The 23,780-nt window shown below is 55.0% G+C and overlaps 8 protein-coding genes across 8 annotated transcripts; 5 read left to right on the forward strand and 3 right to left on the reverse strand.

Annotated features, from left to right (window-relative positions):
• Positions 1-712: 712 nt before the first annotated feature.
• GLRG_08469 (uncharacterized protein) lies at positions 713-1,135 on the forward strand (the record flags this gene model as incomplete). The annotated part of the gene is made up of 1 exon (XM_008099154.1): positions 713-1,135. One exon carries the CDS (start codon positions 713-715, stop codon positions 1,133-1,135), a length of 423 nt encoding a protein of 140 aa, XP_008097345.1.
• A 2,189-nt stretch (positions 1,136-3,324) lies between these two features.
• On the forward strand, positions 3,325-4,393 carry GLRG_08470 (uncharacterized protein; the record flags this gene model as incomplete). The annotated part of the gene is made up of 2 exons (XM_008099155.1): positions 3,325-3,610; positions 3,684-4,393. 2 exons carry the CDS (start codon positions 3,325-3,327, stop codon positions 4,391-4,393), a joined length of 996 nt encoding a protein of 331 aa, XP_008097346.1.
• Positions 4,394-6,076: 1,683 nt separating this feature from the next.
• Positions 6,077-8,833, forward strand: GLRG_08471 (Cas1p-like protein; the record flags this gene model as incomplete). Its single annotated transcript, XM_008099156.1, has 2 exons — positions 6,077-6,194; positions 6,282-8,833. The coding sequence occupies 2 exons, from the start codon at positions 6,077-6,079 to the stop codon at positions 8,831-8,833; spliced, it is 2,670 nt and encodes an 889-aa protein (XP_008097347.1).
• A 1,684-nt stretch (positions 8,834-10,517) lies between these two features.
• Positions 10,518-11,950, forward strand: GLRG_08472 (uncharacterized protein; the record flags this gene model as incomplete). Its single annotated transcript, XM_008099157.1, has 3 exons — positions 10,518-10,575; positions 10,637-10,992; positions 11,087-11,950. The coding sequence occupies 3 exons, from the start codon at positions 10,518-10,520 to the stop codon at positions 11,948-11,950; spliced, it is 1,278 nt and encodes a 425-aa protein (XP_008097348.1).
• Positions 11,951-13,019: 1,069 nt separating this feature from the next.
• On the forward strand, positions 13,020-13,818 carry GLRG_08473 (ribosomal protein S13/S18; the record flags this gene model as incomplete). The annotated part of the gene is made up of 4 exons (XM_008099158.1): positions 13,020-13,044; positions 13,104-13,133; positions 13,264-13,362; positions 13,502-13,818. 4 exons carry the CDS (start codon positions 13,020-13,022, stop codon positions 13,816-13,818), a joined length of 471 nt encoding a protein of 156 aa, XP_008097349.1.
• Positions 13,819-14,892: 1,074 nt separating this feature from the next.
• Positions 14,893-15,870, reverse strand: GLRG_08474 (uncharacterized protein; the record flags this gene model as incomplete). The annotated part of the gene is made up of 1 exon (XM_008099159.1): positions 14,893-15,870. One exon carries the CDS (start codon positions 15,868-15,870, stop codon positions 14,893-14,895), a length of 978 nt encoding a protein of 325 aa, XP_008097350.1.
• A 670-nt stretch (positions 15,871-16,540) lies between these two features.
• GLRG_08475 (serine carboxypeptidase) lies at positions 16,541-18,232 on the reverse strand (the record flags this gene model as incomplete). The annotated part of the gene is made up of 2 exons (XM_008099160.1): positions 16,541-17,697; positions 17,752-18,232. The coding sequence occupies 2 exons, from the start codon at positions 18,230-18,232 to the stop codon at positions 16,541-16,543; spliced, it is 1,638 nt and encodes a 545-aa protein (XP_008097351.1).
• A 2,090-nt stretch (positions 18,233-20,322) lies between these two features.
• On the reverse strand, positions 20,323-23,114 carry GLRG_08476 (3'5'-cyclic nucleotide phosphodiesterase; the record flags this gene model as incomplete). The annotated part of the gene is made up of 4 exons (XM_008099161.1): positions 20,323-21,360; positions 21,415-22,010; positions 22,071-22,889; positions 22,943-23,114. The coding sequence occupies 4 exons, from the start codon at positions 23,112-23,114 to the stop codon at positions 20,323-20,325; spliced, it is 2,625 nt and encodes an 874-aa protein (XP_008097352.1).
• Between the last annotated feature and the right edge of the window lie 666 nt (positions 23,115-23,780).

Raw genomic sequence — 23,780 nt, forward strand, 5'->3', positions numbered from 1 at the left:
GCTCCGACTTTTCTGAAAGAAAGCAGCTTGGGATAGCCAGCTTCCAGAACAATGAATTTCCTAGACCGGGTCGAGGCCATCGAAAGACCGTCACTCCACCACGTTGGCGATCTTTTCGACCAGCAGCGAGAAAAGAGGCCTACCACTTCCGCCAACCACGAGGGAGCTTGGACTTAAAAATGGCTAAGTTAGAGGGGTTTGAGATGGCGTTGCCCCGCATCCGCAGCAGCCCCCTCGCGCGCGCCCATACGCTGGAATGGCGCTGCAACCTAGAGGAAGCTTACCGCTCAAACAGGCGTAATAGCGTGGGACCGGAGGTTGATCCCTGGACCGGATATTTTCGCGTTATTACCTATGTGAGGTGAAAGCCTTGCATATGGTTTGCGGGCAGGGGAGGCAGCGGCTAATATGCAGATATCGGCTTCAACGGTGCTTGCTTTGGGCTTGCCACATCCGGCTCTCTCCCTTGCGACCAAAGATTTTCCGCCTTTGACCACTCCTTTTTAAATACTGTTAGATCTCTCCCTTTCTGATTCACGCTCGGCCTTTCGAAGAATCGCATATAACGCCCGGAAAAGAGTTGAGTCTACCTCACCGACAACATCTTACACAAACATCCACAGGACTCGAATAATTAGCACTTGGCACCATAACACTTGCCTCATCATCACTCGCTCTACGAAGCCCATCTGTTACAAAACACACATACACAATGGCTATTCGAGACCACTTCAGCCGCCGCAAGTCTATCTGCGATCCCAGTCAAAGTGAGCGGCACCGCTCCGAACCACCGAAGTCGCACACCCTCCGCCTGGCCAAGACATTCGGCTGGCGCTCAACGAAGGGCGAGAAACCCAAGAAGAAGCCCAAAAAGGAGAAGAGCGACCCGCGCGAGCGGCCCTTCAGCGAAACCAACCTCAGACACCAGGAGATCCTCAACGGCTTCACCATGACTTTTGGCAAGAACCACCAGCAGATGAGCCGCGATCAGCGGTCGAGCTACATCAGCGTCAACGTCAGTCCTGGCACATCACGGCACAACAGTGTGGACGTGGACGACAGCCCTCTCAGAATGAACCCATTGCCATGCGAGCGGCAGTTCCGGTCCGTGCCGGAAGAGGATGAGAGATCCTGAGCGTTGGTGTGAAGCTCCTTTCATATCCGGGACTACCTAGCCGAGAGACTTTTAGGGACGCCACGCCCGTTAGATATTGTATTGAAGCACAATTCGGCATCGCCTTGGAGTTTTGGATTTCTGGGGGGGCCAAATTGCCCTATCGCGCCTATGGTGAGTGAGGCAAAAGTGTTCGAGTATTGTTATCCTTAATGATAAGACTCGAACCATAGTGATTAGGCTGATGAGGAGGCTGTATGAGCATATTGATATTACTTGGATTTGCAGAGGCTGCAAGAAACAGAAGTCAATACCCCACTTGGATGTCAACGACAACCATAAGAAAATCTACTCTATTTATCATACAAACATGACGTTGCCGAATCCTTCATTGCAACATACATCACAAAATGCCATAGAGCTGGAGATTTACTGCTATGGTATCAATTTTGGAAATACTGTGACATACTGAGCTTATTACTCATGACAAAGTAATGTTCACATACCTTGGTTTAGGATTACAGCATCACAGGTCCGAAGAACAACCTCTGGCTGCATTAGGCCTCCTCCTAAGTGATTTGGGACGCTTAAGAGTGCTTTTATCGTGGATAAAATACTCACAGAGTGGCATGTATGTATCAGCGGAACAATATCTACCTACCTAGATCATTCCTTCCTTGCCCTGTTGTGTCTTTCTTCACTGTATAGCTCTACATAAGGGTTTCATCCTATATTTAAGCGAAGAAGTCATCGGGACGCCTATTAAGCCTCGTTGTATTCAGTCTTATCTCGATGCTATGATTCAGAGGTATGCCGTTTGTACTATAAGGGGGTGTTGTTTTCATTTTAATGTCTTGCCTGTATCTCCTTCCCTCCTTTATATTCAAAGCCCGGAAAGATAACATATCATACTGGTCGAATCGGTTTTATTCTTCTCGACACATCAAGCCTTGTGTCATCTTAAGTGAACCCACCTCTCCTGTAAGGTTCGGTGGAAGTGACTGGCATTCGATCACCTGGTCCCATATCCACTTCTCCTCTACCCCTAGCACCTTCTCTTCCCGTACCTACCTCACCAGAGGATTCATGTGGGATACTTGTCTTCTATTTCCTCCGCAAAACCTGCTTCTCTCTTCCTTCTCACAAATCCGACTTCAAGCACGGTAATTTTTCACAACTACACAAACTCGACCCTTAAACTAGGGTTTAATAACCCGATCGTGGCAATCCCTTCATTTTACCCGCCAAGCGCTTCCACCATCTTGTGCTTGCCTTAACGAACTGATATCACACCTACATCCTTCCCCCCTTGGCTCACAAAGCCCTTCCCCTTCTTCATCCTCAACACTACAAGCCACCGGGCTAACTCTGCATCAGAGCCACAGGGTGAGTATCACTAAAGCAATCACAACCGCGTTATCAGTCAGATTTCTCATGTTTTAAGCGTGGGTAAGTTCTCTGTGCCCATTTGTTATCCCTGCCACAACTTGTCTACGGTGCTGCACCTATCTCTGGGGATACCACGGACATTAAGAACATTTGTCACGAACCTTCACTCAACTATTCCCCTTCTTTGCCCCTAACGCACTTGACCTTGGACTAATATTATACAGAATCACTTGGTAGAGTATTCGCCAAGACGTAAAGCTTCACTGACCCTTGTTGGTTATCACGCTTAACAAGATAACTGTGACGCACCTGCAGTGACGTATTTGTTTTGAGTGGGCATCACGGTCGACCTCATAGGTATGGTTTCTTCCCGCTTTTCAACATCTTTGTTCTAGCATCACCTTCTACACTGTCCCTTCATACTGTCTTTACATCTCTCACCAACTCCAGCTATTGTATTATCTTAGCCTTGCGTTCACTCTAACAGCATTCAAGACAATTCATTAGCTGATACTTGATAGTACAGCCTGCAATACGGTTGGCTTGCTCTTCAGGACCACACACAGCTTCACTACCCGCTTATCAATTACGCCTACTGGAGATTGCGCGTTGGGCATCCTTTCATTTCTACTTCCAAGCCTTTCAGCAACTGATTCCATCTGAAAGACGACACTAGCTTTATTCTGAGGAGAAAGATTCAGTCTTACATCGAGCTCTTACAAACATAAGAGTGATTAATTCCCAATCGATTCAGCATAAGAACCCTGAAAGAAACACCACGCATCAATCCTTAGCGCCCCTCAAAGCATTGAATCGCCAAGATGGTACTCACGATGGATTCTTGGTTTGCCCTGAGGATGTTCAACGTCCCTAATCGCCTGGGCCTCTCAGACAACGCCAAGGTGATGCTGCAAGCTCTCGAAGACCACAAATACAGATCCCTCGAGGAGGCTGAGATCGGCCGCATGCTGCGTCTGAGCCCTGGCAGACGCCTGTCTATGATCGAAACCATCCGGAAGTGCACCACCATGATGGCGAAGAAGCAAGAGGAAGTTGCCGTCTGTGTCTTGGTCATTCAGATGTGCACCGAGGTTCTGGAGATTGCCAGTAAGTATCTCTGCCAGTGCCCCCCTCTGCTCATGTTGCAAGTTCAGGACTGGAATTGACGTTTGCGTTACAGATCGCCCCCCTTCCAACACTCAGTTCCCCTTCATGAAGCTGCCTCGCGAGATTCGGGCCCGTGTGTTGGGCATGATCATCAACGCCGGGCCCAAGAGCTGCCGCCTGCCCCCGATTAAGCGTTCTCAGCAGTATCACCCATGCAACTGTGCAAACCCAGAGAGGCGCCACGTGGAATTCCTGACGCCCAAGCAGTGGGCAACGTACAGGATTCTCGGCAAAGCGCTGCGTGACGAGTTCTATCCTATCTTTTACAAGCAACAGACCCAATACTTCACTTGCTGCTGCGATCTCCTCAGCCAGCTTCAAGCCAACAGGTGCCTTCGTGACTACCTGCACAAGGCTGAGATTCACTGGTGCGGTCCCAAATCCGATAAAGCGTTCAAGGAGTTGGCGAAGTGCCCCAACCTCACGGAGTTGACCATCAAGCTCTCTAAGGGCACTACTGCCATTCTCAATGACCGCGAGGAGAAACTCCAACCTTTATTCCCTCTCAACTACAAGAGCAAGAGGATCACTGACAGCCTTGGAGCCGACGAGCTCTTTGCCATTCGAGGTGTCAAGGTGGTGGATGTTCAGCATGTCCAATCGGCTCAGAAGCTTCAGCTGAACGACTTTGAACGCCAGGGTCTACACTCAGCTCTGGAGGTCACCGTTTTACACCCCAGGCAATGTATCCACGATCCCTTTCGACCGCTCCCTTCCTACTAAGCGGAAGCATTCGGCAGAATGGCACTCTAGCCTAGCATCCAGGTTCTCGATTTGGCAACTATGTTGACGATGAATGGAGTTGAAGGTTTGAGTACGGAACGAGACTGAGGCCAGCAGAAGAGATTGGCCAACAGTCTCTGCTTTGATTCGGAACTGGGGTATGGGAGTTTGTAGGTTTGATTTTGAAGACTTTGCTAGCCGTCCCCTTCTTTAGGTAGAAAGACAGGCCATAATGAAACAGAACAATCATTGCATCATGAGAAAACAAAGAATGCCTGATACCAAAGAGATGTGACAACAGATAAATTACGCAAGCCTTCACTTCAACAATAAAGGTTACGCACTCAAAAAGCATTGTCTGGAGGTTGATCTTGTCTCATACAACCGCACACGAGGCGCGGTGTATCCGGCTCAAGATCAGAAGTCGAAGAGGCTAATCTGACCGAGCAATGGCAAAAGACGGAGTAAAGGCTCTGGACCTTCATGACTTCAAGGGCTAGCTGGCTCGTTTGTTCTCTCGACTCTACAAGCAGGCAGCACCTACCTTTTCCCGTGGCAGCATTTTGTCTGTTGCTCTTTCGCCGACAGCCCTGACTTTTTTGTCAGGTCGGGTATCACAGACCGGTTGACACGGATGAAAGAGTGTTTGACTTGATAACATCAAGAGCTGCGTTGCCGGTTGTGATGGCAATGCAAACGAAGCATGTCAGAGCAGCAAGGCAACAGCAACAGCAACAGCAACAGCAAAAGGATGAGGATGAGTGCGGAAGGGAAAACAAAAAAAAAACTTTTAGCCGAGAAAAAGAAATGTTGCGGTGCGCCTTCTTGGCCGGCAGGGTAGCTGCACTGGCCAAGAAGGTGGGCCACACTGTGTTTGCCCGGCCAGAGGCGCGTGGGAAGGAGTTGGCGATCGCTGTCTTAGGGAGAGATTATTGGCGGTAATAGCGGGAATACGGTCTGCCTTTACTGTGCCAATGATGGGGCTGCCTAATGAGGATACTGTATCCGGGTAGGTGCTTCCTTCCCCACAAAGAGGTGGTCTGGTCGTGTGTCACTTATCCTATCTAGTGTACGCAGTAAGAACTCGCGACCCAACAAGGGTTTATAGAAAGGGGACCACCAGCCTGGTGTCATCTGGGAGGGTCGCCCAGCTTGCCAACTCGCTTGCCGAGTGGTTCATACATACCCTCCTCTATCTTGTCGATTTCTTTCCCGTAAAGGGCCCGATGCAGTCCTTCTTCCTCTTCCAAGGCTCCCCAGCCCGCGCCGAGTACCTAATGGGGTCTCTTCACGTAGCGGCCTCTTGGCAGCGCCAGTCCTGTCATCCTTCCGCACCTTGGCCTCGAGGCTCTTGGCTGCTGCTGGTGTTATAAGGGAAACATCAGCCGCGCTCGCGTGCTTGCTTGGGTAGTCGTCCCAATTTTGTTCTTCCAATTTCACCACTGCTTGACCTCGTATTCTCCCCACCCCCTTGTCTCGTCGTGTCCTGGCCTTGGGAGCGACGATATCACGAGTGTCTCACCGCCCCATACTTGGAAGCACGCTGCCAAGCAGCCCGGAGCGGGTTACCACTGGGGGGAAGACAATGCGGATTCCCGCTGACAGCCGCCGCCGCCGCCATCAGTCGGAGCTCCCATTCCCACACCGCGCTGTCCTTTTCCATCCATCGTGCCGCAGCCCCTGATGCTCCGCGTCCAGAAACTGGCCGCCTCGGCCGGAACCTCGACTTTCCTCCGGACCCTGCCGCGGGTTTCCCTCACGATACTGCTTCTTTCCGTCATCTATCAGTATTTCGGTTATGGTACGGTCCAAGCACTTCCCCAGCCGTCCTCACTTCAGGGTCCTGGACGTGCCCAAACCGAGTCAACCAAGCTGACATGAATTTCAGGTCAACATGATCCCTTCAACTGCAATGCCCTCCTTTACAGAGGCACATGGCGCTCCAGGGTTGGCTCCGATCTACCTCAAGATGTCTTTTCCAAGTGGGAGCCCGACGGCTGCAGGATGCGCGTCATGTCCCGAGATGATATCTCGAGCTGCTTTAGAGATCGTCACCTGGTCGTCGTTGGCGACTCGACGATGCGTCAGATCTACTTCGCTGCCATGACACGCCTCGACCATCACATCGCCGAGAAAGCCATCCTCGACTTTGCCGTGTCTGCTGACAAGCACCAGAGTCTATCAAAGGAGGTTGACGGCGTCAAACTTGAGTTTATCTGGGACCCGTGGCTCAACTCTACTGGCCTTCTCAGCCAATTGGTTCGATTCCGGGAACGTCCCGGTTCCGTCGATTATGAGAGGCTCGTTCGACAAGAAGGGAGGGACTCGCCCGCCCTGATCGTCATTGGCACCCCGGGTCTGTGGGCGGCCCGCCAGGGCGGTGGTCGGTACTTGGAGCTCTTCAGAGAAGGCATCAACGTCCTTATGCCGTACCTGCAAAATAGCATCGACGAGTTGATGGTCTTGCCCGAGAGCAAGTCGCCGTCAGCCTTCGACGAACTGTCCAATCATGTGCTTGTCGTACCCGTGCCTATCCCAGCCTACGACAAGCTCACCTCGTCCCGCGCGCGAACCATGACGCCAGAGAGGATCGACGCTATGAATTGGAACCTAGAGCATTTGGAACAGTCTGAGCAATCGCACATTGTTTGGAGTAACCATGCCATGATGGAGGGTTACGACAGCGCCGTGCTCGAAGACGGTATTCACGCCGTCGACATCGTCGCCGAGAGGAAGCTCGACGTCGTTCTCAATGCCCACTGCAATGCCGGGTTGATCAGACGAGGATACGCCAACCAGATCACCTGCTGCGTGCCATATCCCTCTCCTGGACGGGTGCAGCTTCTACTCCTTTGTCTCAACATAATGACTCTGCCTATTCTATTCCTGAGCCGGCAGCAGGGTGCGTTCCCGTCGTCTCGAACATCACGCGTCATGGACATTCTTACGGCGGTAGCCACGTTGCTCGTTGTTGCAGTATACTGCCTTGTCGCCGACCGGACTCACGTCTTTGCGAAACAGGATAAACAATTTGACGTGCCCGACTTCATCGCACCCTTGATCGGTCTCGCCGTGCTTGCTGCGCTATCTCTCCGCTCTAGAGCACCCGTCCTGACATCAACGAGGGGTCTCACAACGACATCGTTCCTGTCTCGTGAGCAGGCGGATGAATGGAGAGGCTGGATGCTGGTGTTCGTTTTGGTGTACAATTATCACGCAGCATCCGAGTCCTTGGCGATGTATAAGGTACACAAGTTTCTCGTCGCAACCTTCATCTTCCTGTTCGTCTATGGTCACACGATGTACTTCCTTCGGACCGAGGACTACTCGCTGCGCAGAGTTGCGTATGTGTTGTGTCGACTCAATCTGCTCACCTGCCTCCTGGCCTTCACAATGTCCAGCGAATGGATTATCTACACTGCGCCGCTAATGACTTTCTGGTTCGGTGTCACCTATGCATCCTTGGCATGCTGCAAAAAGGCGAACAGCAACCCTGTGGCCTTTTTTCTAAAAATTGTAGCCTTTGCCACTTGTACCGTCTATCTGGTGGAAAGCACGCGCGCCCCGGAGTGGCTCATGTCAATGCTCAAAGCAACTTGCGGTATCTACTGGGACTTGAGCATTCTTCGCGGGCACTTTGAAACGGATCGCTTCATCCCGTGGTTTGGCATACTCACAGCTGCAGCCACACATCGGGTCTCGGTCCTCAGGCGTCGTCAACACGGCATCAACGCCCAGGCGTCGTTCGAAAAAACCAACAACGCGCTCGACCATGCACTGTTGGAGATCGTCTATCCCGAGCGAGACGCGATACCGGTGAAGCCGATAATGATCCTCTTCTCCTTTGCCTACCTGGTTATTTTCATTATACTCGCCTTCGTTGCCGAGGTCTACCGTAACAACAGCTCGTACAACGCTTACCATCCATACACCAGCCCATGGTTTGTGCTTTCAGCCATCATCGCAAGGAACTCTTTCCGATCTCTGCGCGAGCTTCACGTCCCGCTTGCGGCAGTCCTGGGACAGATGTCTCTGGAGCTTTACGTTTTGCACCATCACGTTTGGCTTGCAAGTGATGGAGCGGGAGTCTTGAGGATCGGAAACCGAAGCCATATCCCCAGAGGAGTGGAGGTAATGGTCATTGCCGTCGTCTTCCTCTGGGCTTCGTCCAAGTGCCACAGGTCCACGCTGGTCATCGTCTCCGGACTGATTGGCACGCGGAAGAAGGAGCCGACCAAAGATGGCTCTCTGGGTAGGACACTGCCGGTAGTTAAGGACGATAGGAGGAGTCCTCTTTCCTGGCAGAATGAAGCGGCGGCGGAGAAGGTAGTAGAGGGAGGCAATGCAGACATCTCATCCGTTTCGCCCGGCACCTTGCGACTAAGGATGGCGGGCTTGCTGGCTGTGCTGTGGTTCGGAAACATGCTTTGCAGCGGTTGATAGCAGTTGCACGATCAGAAAGCCGAAAGCGAGGACTCCCTCCCAACTGACCGGCACACCGCACATCAAAAGTATAGTTGATAGCAGTAATAATCAGTCAAGAAAAACGGCGCAGAATTGCAGAGGACAATTCGCCAGCTCCCGAGTGGCCGGCTTCTTGCATAATCGTGTCTGCTCTTTCAGACAGGGACAAGGATGAGGTCCTCACATTTGCGTTTCGAGTTTGCTCCATCCAACGGCCGCCAGATCCCAATCTGGCCAAGTAAAAAGAAGTTTTGCAGACTCCGTTCGCCAAGGTGCCATTGGAGTTTAACACAATTCATGCTTTAACCTTCTGGGGTTTTGGCGTGGGCGTGTTGGCTTGAGCCTAACTCAAAAGGGCACTCTAAACCCCCAAGTTTGAAGTTGTTGGGTCGCATCTCGAAGAGCCGCAAAACTAGGCCGGGTATCTCTCTGGGCTTTCTCGGCGACCGCCCGATCGGAGTTGATGGTTGTTGAGTAGCCGCCTTGTTCTTTGTTTCTGTTCTCGCTGCGATCCCTCTCGATAGGTTGATCATGAGCGAGCCCCGAGACGACACGGATGTGCAGATGCGTCGCCGGGTATTGTCGCGAAGAGTTGCCTCGAGTTCGTCGCATGGCCCTGCCGCCGCCCTTACCTCCGATCCTGACTCGCGAGAAAAGAGCAGCCGGAGGCGAGAGCGCCATTTTCTGAGTGCCAGCAAGCATGACACCCAAGTGAAGGGTTCCTTTGCTAATGTCCGTTTCGGGCATAGCCGAGAGGTCGCAGGGGGGAGGGGGGCCCGTAGGCACCACAAGCGATCGGGTGCCAATTCCGAAACTCGTCCTGTCCTTGATGGGACGATGACTGTGCGTTTTTTTGACAGGTGTGAAGGCGGGTATGGTATGGGACGGTCGGGATGGTTGGAGCGTAACGTCAAGCGGCTTCCGAGGCCGGATGGAAGGCTAGGGAGAGTTTTGCGAGACTGGTCTCTCTCTCTCAAGGGGCTTTTGCCCCTCTCTCGAACAGCCTCCTCCCTGTCGATGGAACTGGAACACCCCCCTCGGAGTCTGTATTCTATCGACGACGTCTTCGTTCGACGTATCCAGTCGCGTTTCTGGAGGCTCACCTCAGGGCTCTCTACTCGTCTGGGCCAGGGCCGGGGTGGATGACGAGACGATGTCTACTAGCTCACCCTGCCCCCGCCCATCCTGAAAGTCTATCTCTCACTCGCTTGATATGGAAATGGTCATATTGTGGAAAGACGGGACTGTAGCTTCCGGCGGCAAAAGAGATTCATCGACAGATGACGAGAAATGCGCTGCTACCTGCGTCTCTGACGAATGGCTTCAATGTTTCACTCGTGGACGCGGGCCATGTCGCTCATCATAATCGTGACGGCAGATCAGTGTATATCATCGCCTTTGCCGAACATGATCTGTCGGCCGTCGCCTCGACCTTCCCTTTTCTTTCCATCTCGCCGTCTCCCTTTTCATTATCTTTCACATTGCCGTCTTCTCTTCGCCCGTGAGCCCCAGAGGCCACCTCGTTATTTCCCAAGTCCTTCTGAACGTTATCATCATCGGGTTCGAGTCGGCTGTGCCTTCGACACTCTTTTGTTCCTTCCATCCTTTCCTTCCCCCTCCCCATCTTATTCCATAATAGCCGCGTGAGCCTCCGAGAGCCATGCATCTTAAGCACATCGTTGCCGCCCTGGTGGCCTTCAGCTCTTTGGCAGCTGCCGGTGAGTCTTTGAGCACGTCGGATCCAACTGAGGGCCGGGCTGAACCGTGACCGTCTCGCAGCACCCGCACAAGACTCGAAAGCCGTGGTCAGGAGAGATGATCCGAAGCAGAACAAGGACCAAGGTCAGGCCAAGAACAACAACGACAACAACAGCAAGAACAATGACAAGAACAATAATAACAAGAACAATAACAACAATAACAACCGCAATGAGAACATCAACATTATTCAGAACATCATCAGGCCCAACATCATCGTCGTCCAGGAGAACCTTGCTGCGATCGATCAGCTTCAGCGGCAGAATGAGGTAGCGCTCGCGGCGTTGGTGCAGTCGCAGCTCGCGCTGGTGACGCAGCTGCAGACCGTCAAGGACAACATCCGGGTCAATCACTTCAAAGCGTTGTTTCCTCAGGCGGTGAGTTTCCCTGCCTTCTGTTGAAGAAGGACAGCCATACTTGCTGGTTCGAGACGAGAACAGGAATGCTGATACAGGCTGGCCCGGGATATAGAACACCGTCATCGTCACCGTCACCAATCTAGTGGACAGCAGGAAACAGGGACAGAAGAACCAGCGGTACCTCGTCAATCAGCTGCTCGCCGACAACGGCGTCCCGGGTCACCAGACTCTCGTCATGGTCACAGACCCGACGCCCATGCAGATCTCAACGGAGCAGGCGGCCTCCTCGCAAGCAAATGCCTTTGGCGCCGCCAATGTTCAGGTGGAAGATGCCCCGGCCGTTGGATCCATCAACTCCAGCAATCAGGCCGTCGGCGGTGACCCCAACGCGGCGCTCAACGACAAGTCGATCAACCTGGCCGCCTTCGACCAGTCGGCGCCCTTCGGCCAGATTGGGCAGTCTCTCATCCTGCCCGCCGGCACGCTGGCCCCGCAGCTGGCCTCGGTCCCCGACCCGGCCTCCATCATCCTCCCCGGGCAGCAGGGGCTCTTCGTGCAGAACGCCGCGACGTTCCTCTCCGACTGCGCGACGTCGGTGGCGGGCGGGAACCAGGTCCTGGCCGGAGTCGCGGCGCAGGTCTTCTCGTCATTTCAGCAGATCGCCGCTGCGCAGCTCGCGGGGCTTTCGGGCCTAGGCATCTACCCCGCAAACCAAGGGCAGAAAACACCGCAGGCGGCGCCGGCTCCCGCGCAGGCACAGCCTGCGGCCGCTCAGCCTCCCGCGCAAGCCGTGACGCAGCCTCAGGCGAGCGCTCCGGCTGCAGCACCGACCTCGACATCGGCCGCGGCCGCGGCACCGCAAGCAGCCAGCGGGTCTGGTGTGATCATCGTAGGATCGACCCCGGGAGGGGCGAGTGCTGCCCAACCCCAGGCCGCCCCGGCTGCGGCGCCAGCTGCGGCGTCCCAGCCGGCGTAATGATGGGCATGGCACGTCGGAATGGAAAGTCATATTGGGGTTTGGGAAGGAAGCGAGGTTGACGGGTATATTCATTGGGTCACACAGGGCGTTGGTCTGGGCAGTCATGAAAGAGAAGGGAATAGTGGATTAATACATGACTTTAGAATGCGCCACGATGGTACCTCACTCTAAGTACGTAGTGTATAAGCTTCAGTAGTAATGACTCAAAACATTATACGAGGCGCAATGGGAAAGGACCGGGAGTTCTGGCTCTGGGCAGAGTGCCTTTGGCCAATAAAGCATTTACCTTCTCTAATGAGCCAGTGTAGTATCGTGTGATGTCTGGATATTTGACAAGGTAACGGCTTCGTATAAACACGCTTGTGTCGGCAGCACGCCAGAGCATTACGAAGCACGTTCATGGCCAGAGAGGTAGCATTACTGCCATCCAACACTACTCAGTGTGGGAGGTACGGTGCGTATCGCTGAAGATGACGGCCTGAAGGTCTGGTGCTGGGCAGTACGACGGGTACTCTTGGAAGAGGGGGGTAAGCAGCAAGTGCCTTATGCCGTGTGTGCCAAATAAGGACGAAAGGGAGCCGATATGAGACGGATTGCCGCTGGCTTGAGTAGAGAAACAGAGACAAGAAAAAGGACGGGGAAATGAAGCAGTGGCTTACTCCAGGTCCGCCGTCTTCTGACAGCCGGATGGGTGTGGCCAAGGTGCACGATATTCCCGGTCTGTCACTCTAGAGATGTCGGATCCATGGAGTCGGAAGCATGAGTTCGAGGCCTTTTCCCAAGAGACCCTGGCCCAATCGAGCACCAATCCCTGCCAGCGCGCCTCTGCTACTTTGCAGCGCCTCGGTGGAGACCATCCGGCCAATAGGAACATCGGAAAATTCTGGTGGGAAGCAGACGCCGGATAATCACGTGACCCTACCCTACCGAGCCCACGCCCAAAAAATTGTCCCCGTTCCCTCCACCACCGTCGATTCGCACCAGAGTCTAACCTTTCGACCGATCCGTCGTCAATCAACAAACTTCCCGACATCTAGGAGCAGCCTTCGTACGACAGTTGCCCAGCATGTCGCTCGTCTCGGGGGAGAAGTGTTCGTCCTGCCTTTGCGGTTCCTACAACAATGCGCGATTGCTAACCATCTGGCTGCAGCGAACTTCCAGTTCATTCTCCGTCTTCTGAGTATGTACTCCCCCTCAATCGCCACACCCTCAACACCCCATCGAAGGGGCCGACGACCCGTCCCCGATCGCGATGCATTAGCCGACAGCTGGAAGAAGGAAACCGGTGGCTAACGTGTATTTGTTCGCAGACACCAACGTTCGTGGTCAGGAGAAGGTCATGTACGCGCTCACCAAGATTTCTGGTGTCGGTCGTCGTTACTCCAACATTGTGTGCAAGAAGGCCGATGGTACGTCCGCGAATCCCGTCCACCCGCAGAATCCGCACACGAGGACTGCGCTGTAACACCCCTCTTTTGAGAAGAAGAAGAAGAAGAGGATAGGAAAGGTTGAAGAACAGAAGAGGGTGGCCGCTAACCCGTCTTCCAGTCGACCTGAACAAGCGCGCCGGTGAGCTCACCTCGGAAGAGCTCGAGCGTATCGTCACCATCATCCAGAACCCCACCCAGTACAAGATTCCCGGCTGGTTCCTTAACCGTCAGCGCGACATCGTCGACGGCAAGGACAGCCAGATCCTCGCCAACGGCGTCGCATCCAAGCTCCGCGACGACCTTGAGCGCCTCAAGAAGATCCGCGCCCACCGCGGTCTCCGTCACTACTGGGGCCTCCGCGTCCGTGGTCAGCACACCAAGACCACCGGCCGCCGCGGCCGCACGGTCGGTGTCTCCAAGAAGAAGGGTGGTTAAGCGTTACGGTACCGAGGATGATAAAAACGGGGGTTTTGGCGTGGGGGGGAACAATCATGGCGGCGCGATACGGCTGGACGTTTTCTCTCCATTCTCATCACTTCTCATGATGACAAACTCTACTGCTGGCATTACAACGAGGGGATTGCTATTCTGCGCAGGATGGTGGCGTCTCTAGATACCGAATCGGAAGAGTCCATCATACCAAAAAAGAAAAATCTAAAAAAGTACACCATTGACCCACGTGATGTGATGATGTGAAGTGACGGCTGCGTGCTGCCTCGCCCTGGTCACGTCAGGTGCGATAAGTAACGTGCCACAGCTCGCTTTGAGTACTGGGCAGAGACCACACGTATATGTTTCTAGAGACTTACGACGACTCTGCACCAAAGCATGGGCAGGCAGGTTGTTGGGACCAGTGACATGCCAAAAACATGCTCGCTTGACGGACGGCCAGCTTTTCCCAAAACCTGTGCGACCTGCAAGCGAGGCCCAGAGCCCACCGCGTGCCGAGCCCGGCTCCGTGTCCGGATCTGTGGGGTTATCACGACGCACTCCGAGCGGGAGAGTGGCCCCCCCCCCCCCACGTGTGGATGACCGGCTCCCAACCTTGGCGGGGGTGTGGTGTGGTGCAGTCGAGCCTCTTTCCACATGGTGAAACAAAACTCATGCCCGTATTCCTACCCCGGCCCTCCGGGACCCCGCGCGCTCTTACGGAGAGACGGCTGGTAATTGCCCCCCAGCGTGACGAGAGCATTCGAATCGTGTGGCTTCAGGAGGACGATAAGACGGCTTGCAATTTCATTCATACCTCCCTGGTCAGAAACGTGGCTTATAATTGTACGTTAGTTGGTACGGTATCAGCTGCGGCGGTGCTGGAGTCGTCGCCTGGGACAAATCTTACGATGATGCACGTGTCGTGAAAAGTCCAGAACGCGAGGAGACTTTGTGAAAGGACGCTTTATTCCCTGTCAAGCAGCTGCTAAAGACCCTTAGTCTAAAGGGGTATCGATAATCACGAAGCCCACCCCCTCACCAAACCCGTGCTGAGCCGCAAGCGACGTGCCTCCCCCATTAGTCCTCATGAATGACGGCCATATCCAGAACCTCAACCCTGCCCATCCCCTTCGTCTCCCCGGCGATGAAATCGCTTAGCCCCTTGAACGCTCCCGGCTCCACGAACCCGACGACCTCCCACTCGCTGCCCAGCACGTCCTGGCTCTCGATCTGCTCCACGAACCCGAGGATCCGATCCTTGACCGTGCCGGGTTTCTGCTTCGGCTCGTCGCCGTCGTCGTCGCCGCCGCCACCCTTGCCCTTCTCCTTCCCGGCGGCGGGCTTTTCCTTGACGGCCTGCTTCAGCACGCTCGTCGCGCACGTCACCCTCAGCCTCATCCGCGCCCGCTGCACGGGGATCGGCTGCGCCGCGATCAGCGCCTTCATCGCCTCCAGCGCCTGCGACTTGGCCGACTTGGTCGTCGTCACGCCCGTCCAGTGGAACCCCTTATCGCGCGGCTTCGCGTCCCCCTCCTCTCCGCCCGCGGGCGTCCCCGCGCCGCTCGCCGTCTTGGACCCGCCGGCCTTCTTGGCGTCCCCGCCCTCCTCCCCGTGCGCCGCCGACGACAGCATGTCCAGCGCTTTTTCGATCATGCCCGTCGTGTAGACCCTCTTGGTCCTCGGGTCCACGAGCCGGCTGGCGACGATCCCAATGACCTCGTTGTGCACCCGCTCCAGCTGCTCCGCCCTCTCCTTCCCGCCGACTTGCATCTCGCCCTTCTTCAGTATCTCCAGTACGATGTCGTCTGTGCTCTTGCTCTTGCCGAATGCCTTCTCCAGGTCCTCCTTGGGCGCCGTCTGGCCCTTGGACACGTTGAGGAACACGTTGGGGATCTGCAGCACGTTGTCCAGGTCCGTCTCGATCCCGGACCGCCACTCCATGACCTTGTTCTTGTAGCACGCGATCTCGAAGCGTTTCTTGCCCTTCTTGAGGCGTACCAGCGACACGTTGGTCAGCTTGATCTGGTTCGACGGCTGATTGATCATCCGCGACATGTTGGCGGTGGTGGATGGGACGGTTGCTATGTGTATGTATGTGATGTTTCTTTGTTCGTATGCACTCCTTTTCCCGTGGTGAAGTACGCCGCAGTGTGTGCTTTGTAGCGGCAAATAGCAGGAGGTCGGTCGTTTCAGCTTCGTTGGTGACGTTGGACTTGGGTCGCCAGAAAAGTTTTGGCGGGGTAGGACGTGTGGTGTGGTATGGCGCAGCTGCAATCAAGGAGGGGCAGTGGGCGGTGAAATACCTATTCATCTGTACCTATGGCGCACGCGGTAACTGGTCTGACGTTGTTTTTGCGGGTACCGAACGAGCCCTGGCAAGCTGCAGCTGCGCCGGTGACTAATACCGTCATGTCGACTCATCCCCGGCCGCCTGCCAGTCAAGTGTCATCCAGCCTGAGGAATCATCTCAACACGAAATAACGTTTACTGGGGGAAAAAAAGAAAAATCTTGTTCTAACCACATAACTAGATTTCTACTGCGCCGGGCTGATACTGGCGCTGCCGATGACACTTGTATAACCGGGCCCTCCCGTATTTGACAGACTCTAACATGCCCAAGTCTTGTACTACGAACCAATTTGAGCGTTCACTGTTGCGACAGTATCCTCCACGCTATTCCATCTTCCATCTCTCGTACAATAGACTCATCATGATGTGGGTGCATTTATGCAACCCACTCACCGCCAAGCCAGCGGTTCAAGAAGTCAGACGAGGCCTCGGGCTGGTCCATGGGTACCATGTGACCGGCGCCGTAGAGCTGCATAAAGGTGAAGTTGCCGCTAGACTTGACCTTGCCGTACTCCTTACCCTTGCCAACGGCCAGACTCTTGACCTCAGCCTTGTTGAAGCCCTTTTGGCCAGGCCATTCGAGGGCCTCGGTCCAGGCACGGTTACCGAGCCAGTTGCAAATGTAGTCGGCGTCGCCAGCGTAGATGAGAACAGGGATCTTCTCAAGAAGCTTGGGGACGATACGGTGGAAGGGTTGGAACCAATCACCAGCGAAAAGGAAGTTGCGGTTGATGTCGAAGTTGCAGCTGTCGTAGCTGTCGACCTCGGCACCGAGAGCCTCCTTGACCTCATCTTGGTTGAGGTACTCGCTGATCCAGCCAAGAGCAGAGTAGCAGAGGTTGCTGCTATCCTCGCACTTGCCGCGGATGTCGTAGACGTTCTGGCCAGTGCGCTGGTAGGGGCCGATAAGAGCGTTGTTGCAGTAGATGCTGGCGGGGACGCAAGACCAGACGCTGCCAGATTCGTAGCAGTTGTTGATCAGGCTCTGGCAACGGGGGAGAGCGTTATCCATGGCCTGGCACTCGCCGGCATCGAGAACAGCGGGGTAGCCGCCCTCGCCGCAAGCCATGGGGCGGTAGTAGCCGTACTGGGTCAGGCCGTCGGTCAGACCGTTACCAATCAGAACACTCTTGAGGTTGATGTTGCGGTCCTCGTGGGAAAGAATCTCCGAGGCGAAGACGGGGATGTAGTGGCCGGCGTACGACTCGCCGGCAATGTGGAAGTCCTGCTTGGAGTACTCAGGGAACTGGTGGAAGAAAAGGGAGAGCAGGGCGTAAACGTCCTTGCCGGCGGCGACCGTGTTGGAGACGGAGGAGCCGGAGTACGAGTAGCCAACGTTGACGGGCTGGTCGAGGAAGATGACGGAGGCGTTGTTGTTCCACGACCACTCGTTGTTGACGATCTTGAGCTTCTTGTCAACGGAAGCGGGGCCGAGCTCCATGAAGAGACCGGTCAGGGAAGAGCAGCCAGGGCCGCCGTTGAGCCACAAGACGACCGGGTCGTTCTTGGGGTCGTTGCGGGACTCGAAGAACCCTGTGCGAGGTTAGAAGATGGCGACGGAAGAGCACACGCCTGATGAAAACCTACAGTAGAAGAGATGCTTGTCGTTCTCCTCGTCGTCGAGGTAGCCACTGTACTGCTTGACCTTGTCGATGCCAAGGGCAGACGGATCGACCTTCTTGGCGCGCAGGTTGAAGTTCTTGAGGTCGCCAGCGATCTTGCGGTGCTTCTCTCCGTTCTTCTCAACCCACATACTCTGGACATCGGCGCCCTTGACGACGTGGTCCCACTTCTTGTCGGACTTGCGGTGGGCGGGCTTGGGCTTGGGGGGGATGGCGTTCTTCTTGAATGACTCGACGGCATCGGGGGCGAGCAATGTGATCTCGTCCCAGACGGCCTTGGCCTCTGTGGTCATCTTGCCGAACTTCTCCTCAAAGGTGGAGAGCCATTCCTGGCCGGCGACTTTGATGCTGTCAAAGGGGCTTTCGTTGCCACCGAGGACCTGCTGGTCCAGGGCTACCGCGGTTGAAGCGGCGCCGAGGACAAGGGCGGAGGTCGAGAACCTCATGATGGGCGAGTAGCTCAACGGAAATTGATGACACAAGCTTCGGTGATGGAATTCTAGATGGGAATGATGAAGGATAGTGATGTGAACCGACGGGGAAATGGGGGGAGAGAAATGAAAGATGGAGGGAGAGAGGATGGTGTTGATGGGAGGTTGGAGCTCGGCGTAAGGTGTGGCAGAAGGCAGGAGGGACCTCGCGGACGTAATAAATGAAACATGACGGACCCCCAGCAGTGACAGTGTAGCTTACCTATTATCGGGGCCGCTGTCGTGGCTTATGCATGCTGTTGTTGCTGTGGGGAGCTCCAGCTTGGAACGCCGAGCAACGACTGGCTAGTGAGCCCAGGGCCCATGGGTTGGCCAAACGATAGTCGGGGGAACATTGTCCGCCTGATCCCCCCCCCGCGCGCGCGCCTCAGACGCTAAAACGAGAACCTGCCTGCCTGTTGCAGACCCGCTATCGTCCCTCCACGGTGTTAAGGCTGTCTTTCTGTTAGTGGCGGGCTCCGTCTCGCCCCGCCTTGGTCGTCTGCGTCATGCCAGGTACTGCCGAGGGCCGTACACACCTCAGGCACAAGACACCTGTGCCTGGACTGGACAAGGGCCTTTTGCTGCGGCCGCTGGCCCATACTTTCGCACCCAGATAAGACTATCACGCTTCCTGATTCGCTGTCTGGGTACCCCAGCCCCCTCTCATCCTTCTCCCCAAAACGGGACGATTCCCAGGAATACCCAACGACAGCACATAAACGGCAAACTGCCCAGTTACCCAGCTACCCAGTTGCATTGGGCAATAATGGCAGGCATGTGATGTACGAAGTAGCAGACCCAGAGGATTTCCCAGCGATACAAACCCATGGAGCAAGCATAGGCTTTCCGTGACTATCCGAGGATTGTGAGCAATAGAATGGGCCCATGCAAGCAACGAGACGGTGTTGCGTGCGGGCTTCCGTGTAGAACGATCAAGGCCCAAGGCTCACGCTGCTCCACCACCGTCGACGGGTAACACAGATAGATCATTACTTCGAAGTGCTCGTAGGAGTAGACCCGATCAACATCGTCGATCCCAGCAAGGAAACATCGCCTCGTCAGCCCTAGTGACTGAATGACTTGCAAAGCCAACAGGCTGATCCCGGCGGCTTAAGTCCAACTGTGTGAGAACCTCTACGGCCATATCCCGTCGACCGTCATTCTGGTCAATCACAGTCGCCGTACCTTGTCCACACACGCACACACATAGGCTTCTTGCGATTCGTGGCGGGTTTTCAAGTCATGTCTCCGCCCCCGTCTTCCTCCATACCATTATAGAGAGAGAGAAAGCCCTTTGCTGCCACCTTGAGACTAGTACGACATCATTGCAACATCGTTCATCATCTTTAGCCATGAGGGCATTCTTGATTCCAAGGGGAAGAAAAACGGTGTGGTGCCAAATGCCATAGTGAGCTGGCCAGACGTTGTATTCATCTACCGTGGATGCCGGCCTTTTCCAGCCGTACGCCATCATGTCTCCATACTTTGCCCTCGCGGCATGCCTCTCCGTCTTGGGTCAAAAACATTAACCGGAAAAAAAACGAAAAGAAAAAAGAAAAAGAGACGTGACCATGCCGCAATTGTTCCCTGGCCCCATATCTTCTCCGTCTGTCCCAATGCCCATAATGTCACAGCCCGCCGACTTGCCCAGAACGCCGCCTCCCACTCAGCCTGCTCTTGAGCAGGCGGTCGAGGCCCCCAAGAACAAAGACATCAGGCCCTGCCATCCAGCCCAATGGCTTCCGCGACCGTGTCCCCCTTCGTTATCGCCGCCGTTGTCGGACGAAACACTCAAACCCCAAACACATATTAACTCCGTCCTCGATACTGTACATATATAGCCAGCTCCGTATACTGTGCTTTACAAGCCGATTCGTCAGTGCGGCGCGCTTTTCCGGTCACTTTGGATCGCGATTAAATTAACAACAGGGTGGCTCGGGTATATCGAACACTTGGACATCTGTGTGAGCCACCACCGTTGTGTGAGCTTTCCCATGCCTGAGAGCGCCATCTGGTTGTCGCTGCCGGATTCGGCTCCGACTCGCGGCAAGCCTTTATAATCATCAGCCAGCTGTGTCGGCTGCTGGCATTGAGGGGCTAGGCGCTCTGTTTCGCCGGAAAAACTGTAAGGCGTTCATGCGGAATCTGCTCGACTTCTTCTTCACCAACTTGCCGCCCTCCTCTTTGCCGCAAGCCCCCTGTGATACATGAGAGCCATTGGATTCGTGGTCCAAAAACACAGGCTCCGGCTTGGATTCGGCAAACGGCTTCGGTTCCGAAATCGTAGGTACGCCCGGCAAATGCTCCGTGGATTCTCTGCTGACAATGCTAGTGCCTTGAGTGCTCGGGGACAGAGGCATTTTGCCGGTGGTAGCACTTGTTGCCTGCGAAGCCCAGTCTCCAGTGTATGGCCCTGTCATGCTTCCGTCCGTTGTCTCGCTGCATCGTTGCTTTCCATTGTGGCCGTGGTGATGATCGGGGGAGCTGCTCGCCCTGTCCCGGCAGTGGAAAGGGTCACTTGCTGCAAAATCCGCCACTGAATCGAAGGATGTCAAAATCCCATTAACCTCCTTGAAGTCCTCCGGAGTGTCTGATGCGTGAGAAGACGTGTTCACCGAACTCGCTAGCTCCGGTGTAAGCTCATGGGTTGCTCGCTGTGACTCGTCCGCCGGCGGAGGTGTGGTGGTGATCTCCGCCAGCGGTGTCGTTACGCGAGGGGTTATGGATTCTCTGTTGCTCTCTGGCCCCGAAGCAAAACTCATAGTCCGCGGGGAGAATGTTCCATCACGGAGAAGCCTCTTGCGAATGGGATCCTCCTTTGCCTGCTCGTCTCGGATGCGTCGCTCGAAGAGACCCTTATTGATCTCGAGCTCATCGACCGTGTACTTCATTGCCGGGAGGATGTCGGCGACACCTTGGAAGAGGGGGATAGCAAACATGTTCATGAAGCTGAGCTGCGCCTTGGAAAGCGACATTGTATCCTTCTTGGGAGGCGAGAGTAGTGACGACGCGATGTCCAGCTCGCTCTCCATGGAAGCCTGGCGAGAAAACTCGTCCGAGAGAATGTGCATCCATTTCAGTGCGGTTTCATATTTCCTTGCCTGCGGACCTCAATGTTAATTTCCGGTGATGCGAATGAGATTCGAGCCACTTACCACATTGCTGATGTCTGCACACTTGATCAGTAATGAACATGCCAGTGCCTTCTGCTCCTCCAGCATGCGCCCGTTCCAGCCGTCGGTCGAGTTGCTGGTAGCCAGTTTTTCCTGGGTGTCTCCGAGCCTCTTCATGTAATCGAAGTGCATGCCCATATCGGTAGCAAGGATGGAGCTGATCAGCAGGTGCCTCATCTTCGTGTCCTCGAACGCACTCGGCCAATATCTTCGGAGGATCTGTGAGTAAGCAGCGCAGTGGAACGACTCAAGCACCGAGCGATCGTTGTACAACTGTGCGAGAGGGGCGTTGAGGGTGACTAGAAACCCGTTGTTTACACCAGGGTGGCCGACGTCATGCCCTATTGCCGTGATCAAGAGCGTCAAACCCTCAAAGGGATGCAGTATGCTGGCCATTGGTGACTTCTCTGTCGTGTCTGCTTCTGCCGAAGGATCGACAGGGTAGGGTGCGAGGGTGCCGATGCGGACCAAGAAGTGAAAGGTAGCCTGCAGGACGTCGATAACGTGCCGAAAGTTGTGATATGGAACAAAGTTATTGTAAGCAGCCCGGCAGGCAACCAGAAAGCTGATGAGCTGATCTACGCCTTGTCGTCAGCAACTGCCCGCAAGCACTCGCAAGAAGGGAACGAAAGACTCACCTGTCGGTATCCGCCAGCGATCCAATTCCGGCATAGTCAACGCATGCTTGAACATGACCATAGCTGCCACAAGAAGCTCATCGTCCGTGAAGCTGTGGGCGCAAAAATGCCATTGGCCGACGGCCGCAGCGACAGCAGCCCGACGATCGGTGGAGACGGATATGCTTACATTCGCAATCCGATCATCATCCGAATCGGCGCCGGACCGGCAAATGCCCCTCATGAGTCCGGAGACCATGGCTTCCCTAAGGTAGGAGAAGGGCTTCTCCTCGTTCACTCCGACCCATGAGCGCTTTCGTCCTCGGCGTACCTCGAGCATTTCCTGCTGCTCTCTGGCAGCTTCCTTATGCGCCCGATAAGCATGTATCTCCAGGCTGGTGATGCACTTCAGATGTACGGGACTGATGATGACGTCGACAGCGCCGAGGTCGAGACAGCGAATGATCAAGCGGCGATTAACTGCCGACGAGGATTTAGGCTTCTCGTCATTGATGGCCGAGACATCGTCTTCCGAGGTGGAAAAGCTGATTATAGGGATCGGGACGATCAGCCTCGACAGACTACGAAGATGCGCCTCGGTCATTATGCGCTGCAGCAGTTTGAGCCCGTATACCTCCTCTTCTGGGGTGTGGATATCGATTTCGGCAGTAGCTGGGCGAGAATGCGGCGAAGGCGATCTAGACCTTGAGCGGATCTTGGGCAGCCTCTCGTCGTGGGGAACGTCAATAAGAACAAGGGTTGGCGTCAAATCCATCATGGCATCGTCCGAAAGCTGGAAAAGCGTAGAGATGCATGCCGAGCCTGTGGAACACAGATAGACTGAGGCACATGATTAGTACGGTACGCCATGTATCATTTGGATGCGAGCCTACCTTCTCCAAAGGTTTCCAGCAGCAGCGTGGCGTCTTTCCGAATACTGTCATTCTCCTCCATATCGGTTGCGCTCCCGTTGGATAGGTGGATGTCCCTCGCGGCGTGTCGGATGAGCCTGTCATGGCGAACCTGGCGGTTCACGTAGACGACGTGGCACGTAGCATTGTCCATCATGGCTTTCGGGAGCAACCAGTCTCGCGACCGGAGCGCTCTGGCCACTAGGACGAGGAGAGTTTACGAGCGTAACGATGCGATTGACCAGAAGACGAGTCGGCAGGCTTTGCAGCGGGAGAGGTCGAGGACGGCGACCCAGTCCTATCAAGCGTCGTAGCACAGCGGCGCGATGCCCGAGGGGCCCCAGTGGATGCGCGGTCCTCGAAGCGGCAGGTTTCGCGGCGGAAGAATCGAGGCAATTGGAACGCAAGCGTGGTCGGGGCGTCGGCCAGGACCCTCATCAATGGGTTTGTTCCCCGAGTGCAGGCGATAAAACAGCAGCGCGGTGGTTTCGAAGGTCACCAGAATTGACATTGATTGTGGGCGCACAAAACCGGATTGGCCGAGAACATGAGCGGGTGTAGGGAAACCAATTCAGACGCTGGACCGGAGAGTCGAAGCGATCGGGCAAGGTGCGGGTTCGTCGTTTCGCAGTTGCGGGTACCGTCGCGCGGAAAGTTCGTTATGTACTCAAGGCGAAGGTGGAGGCTTTGCTATGCTAGGGTGCTGTCGACGGGCGATCGAGTCGGCTTGTTAGTTTTGCATGGAAGACAAAGAGGGGAGATTGCGAGTAGATGCAAAACTGAGCAAGACAGAGAAGCAGAGCACAAGAGGGAATCGACG

The sequence above is a fragment of the Colletotrichum graminicola genome (assembly GCF_000149035.1).
Source record: "Colletotrichum graminicola M1.001 genomic scaffold supercont1.39, whole genome shotgun sequence".
Taxonomy (NCBI): Eukaryota; Fungi; Ascomycota; class Sordariomycetes; order Glomerellales; family Glomerellaceae; genus Colletotrichum; species Colletotrichum graminicola.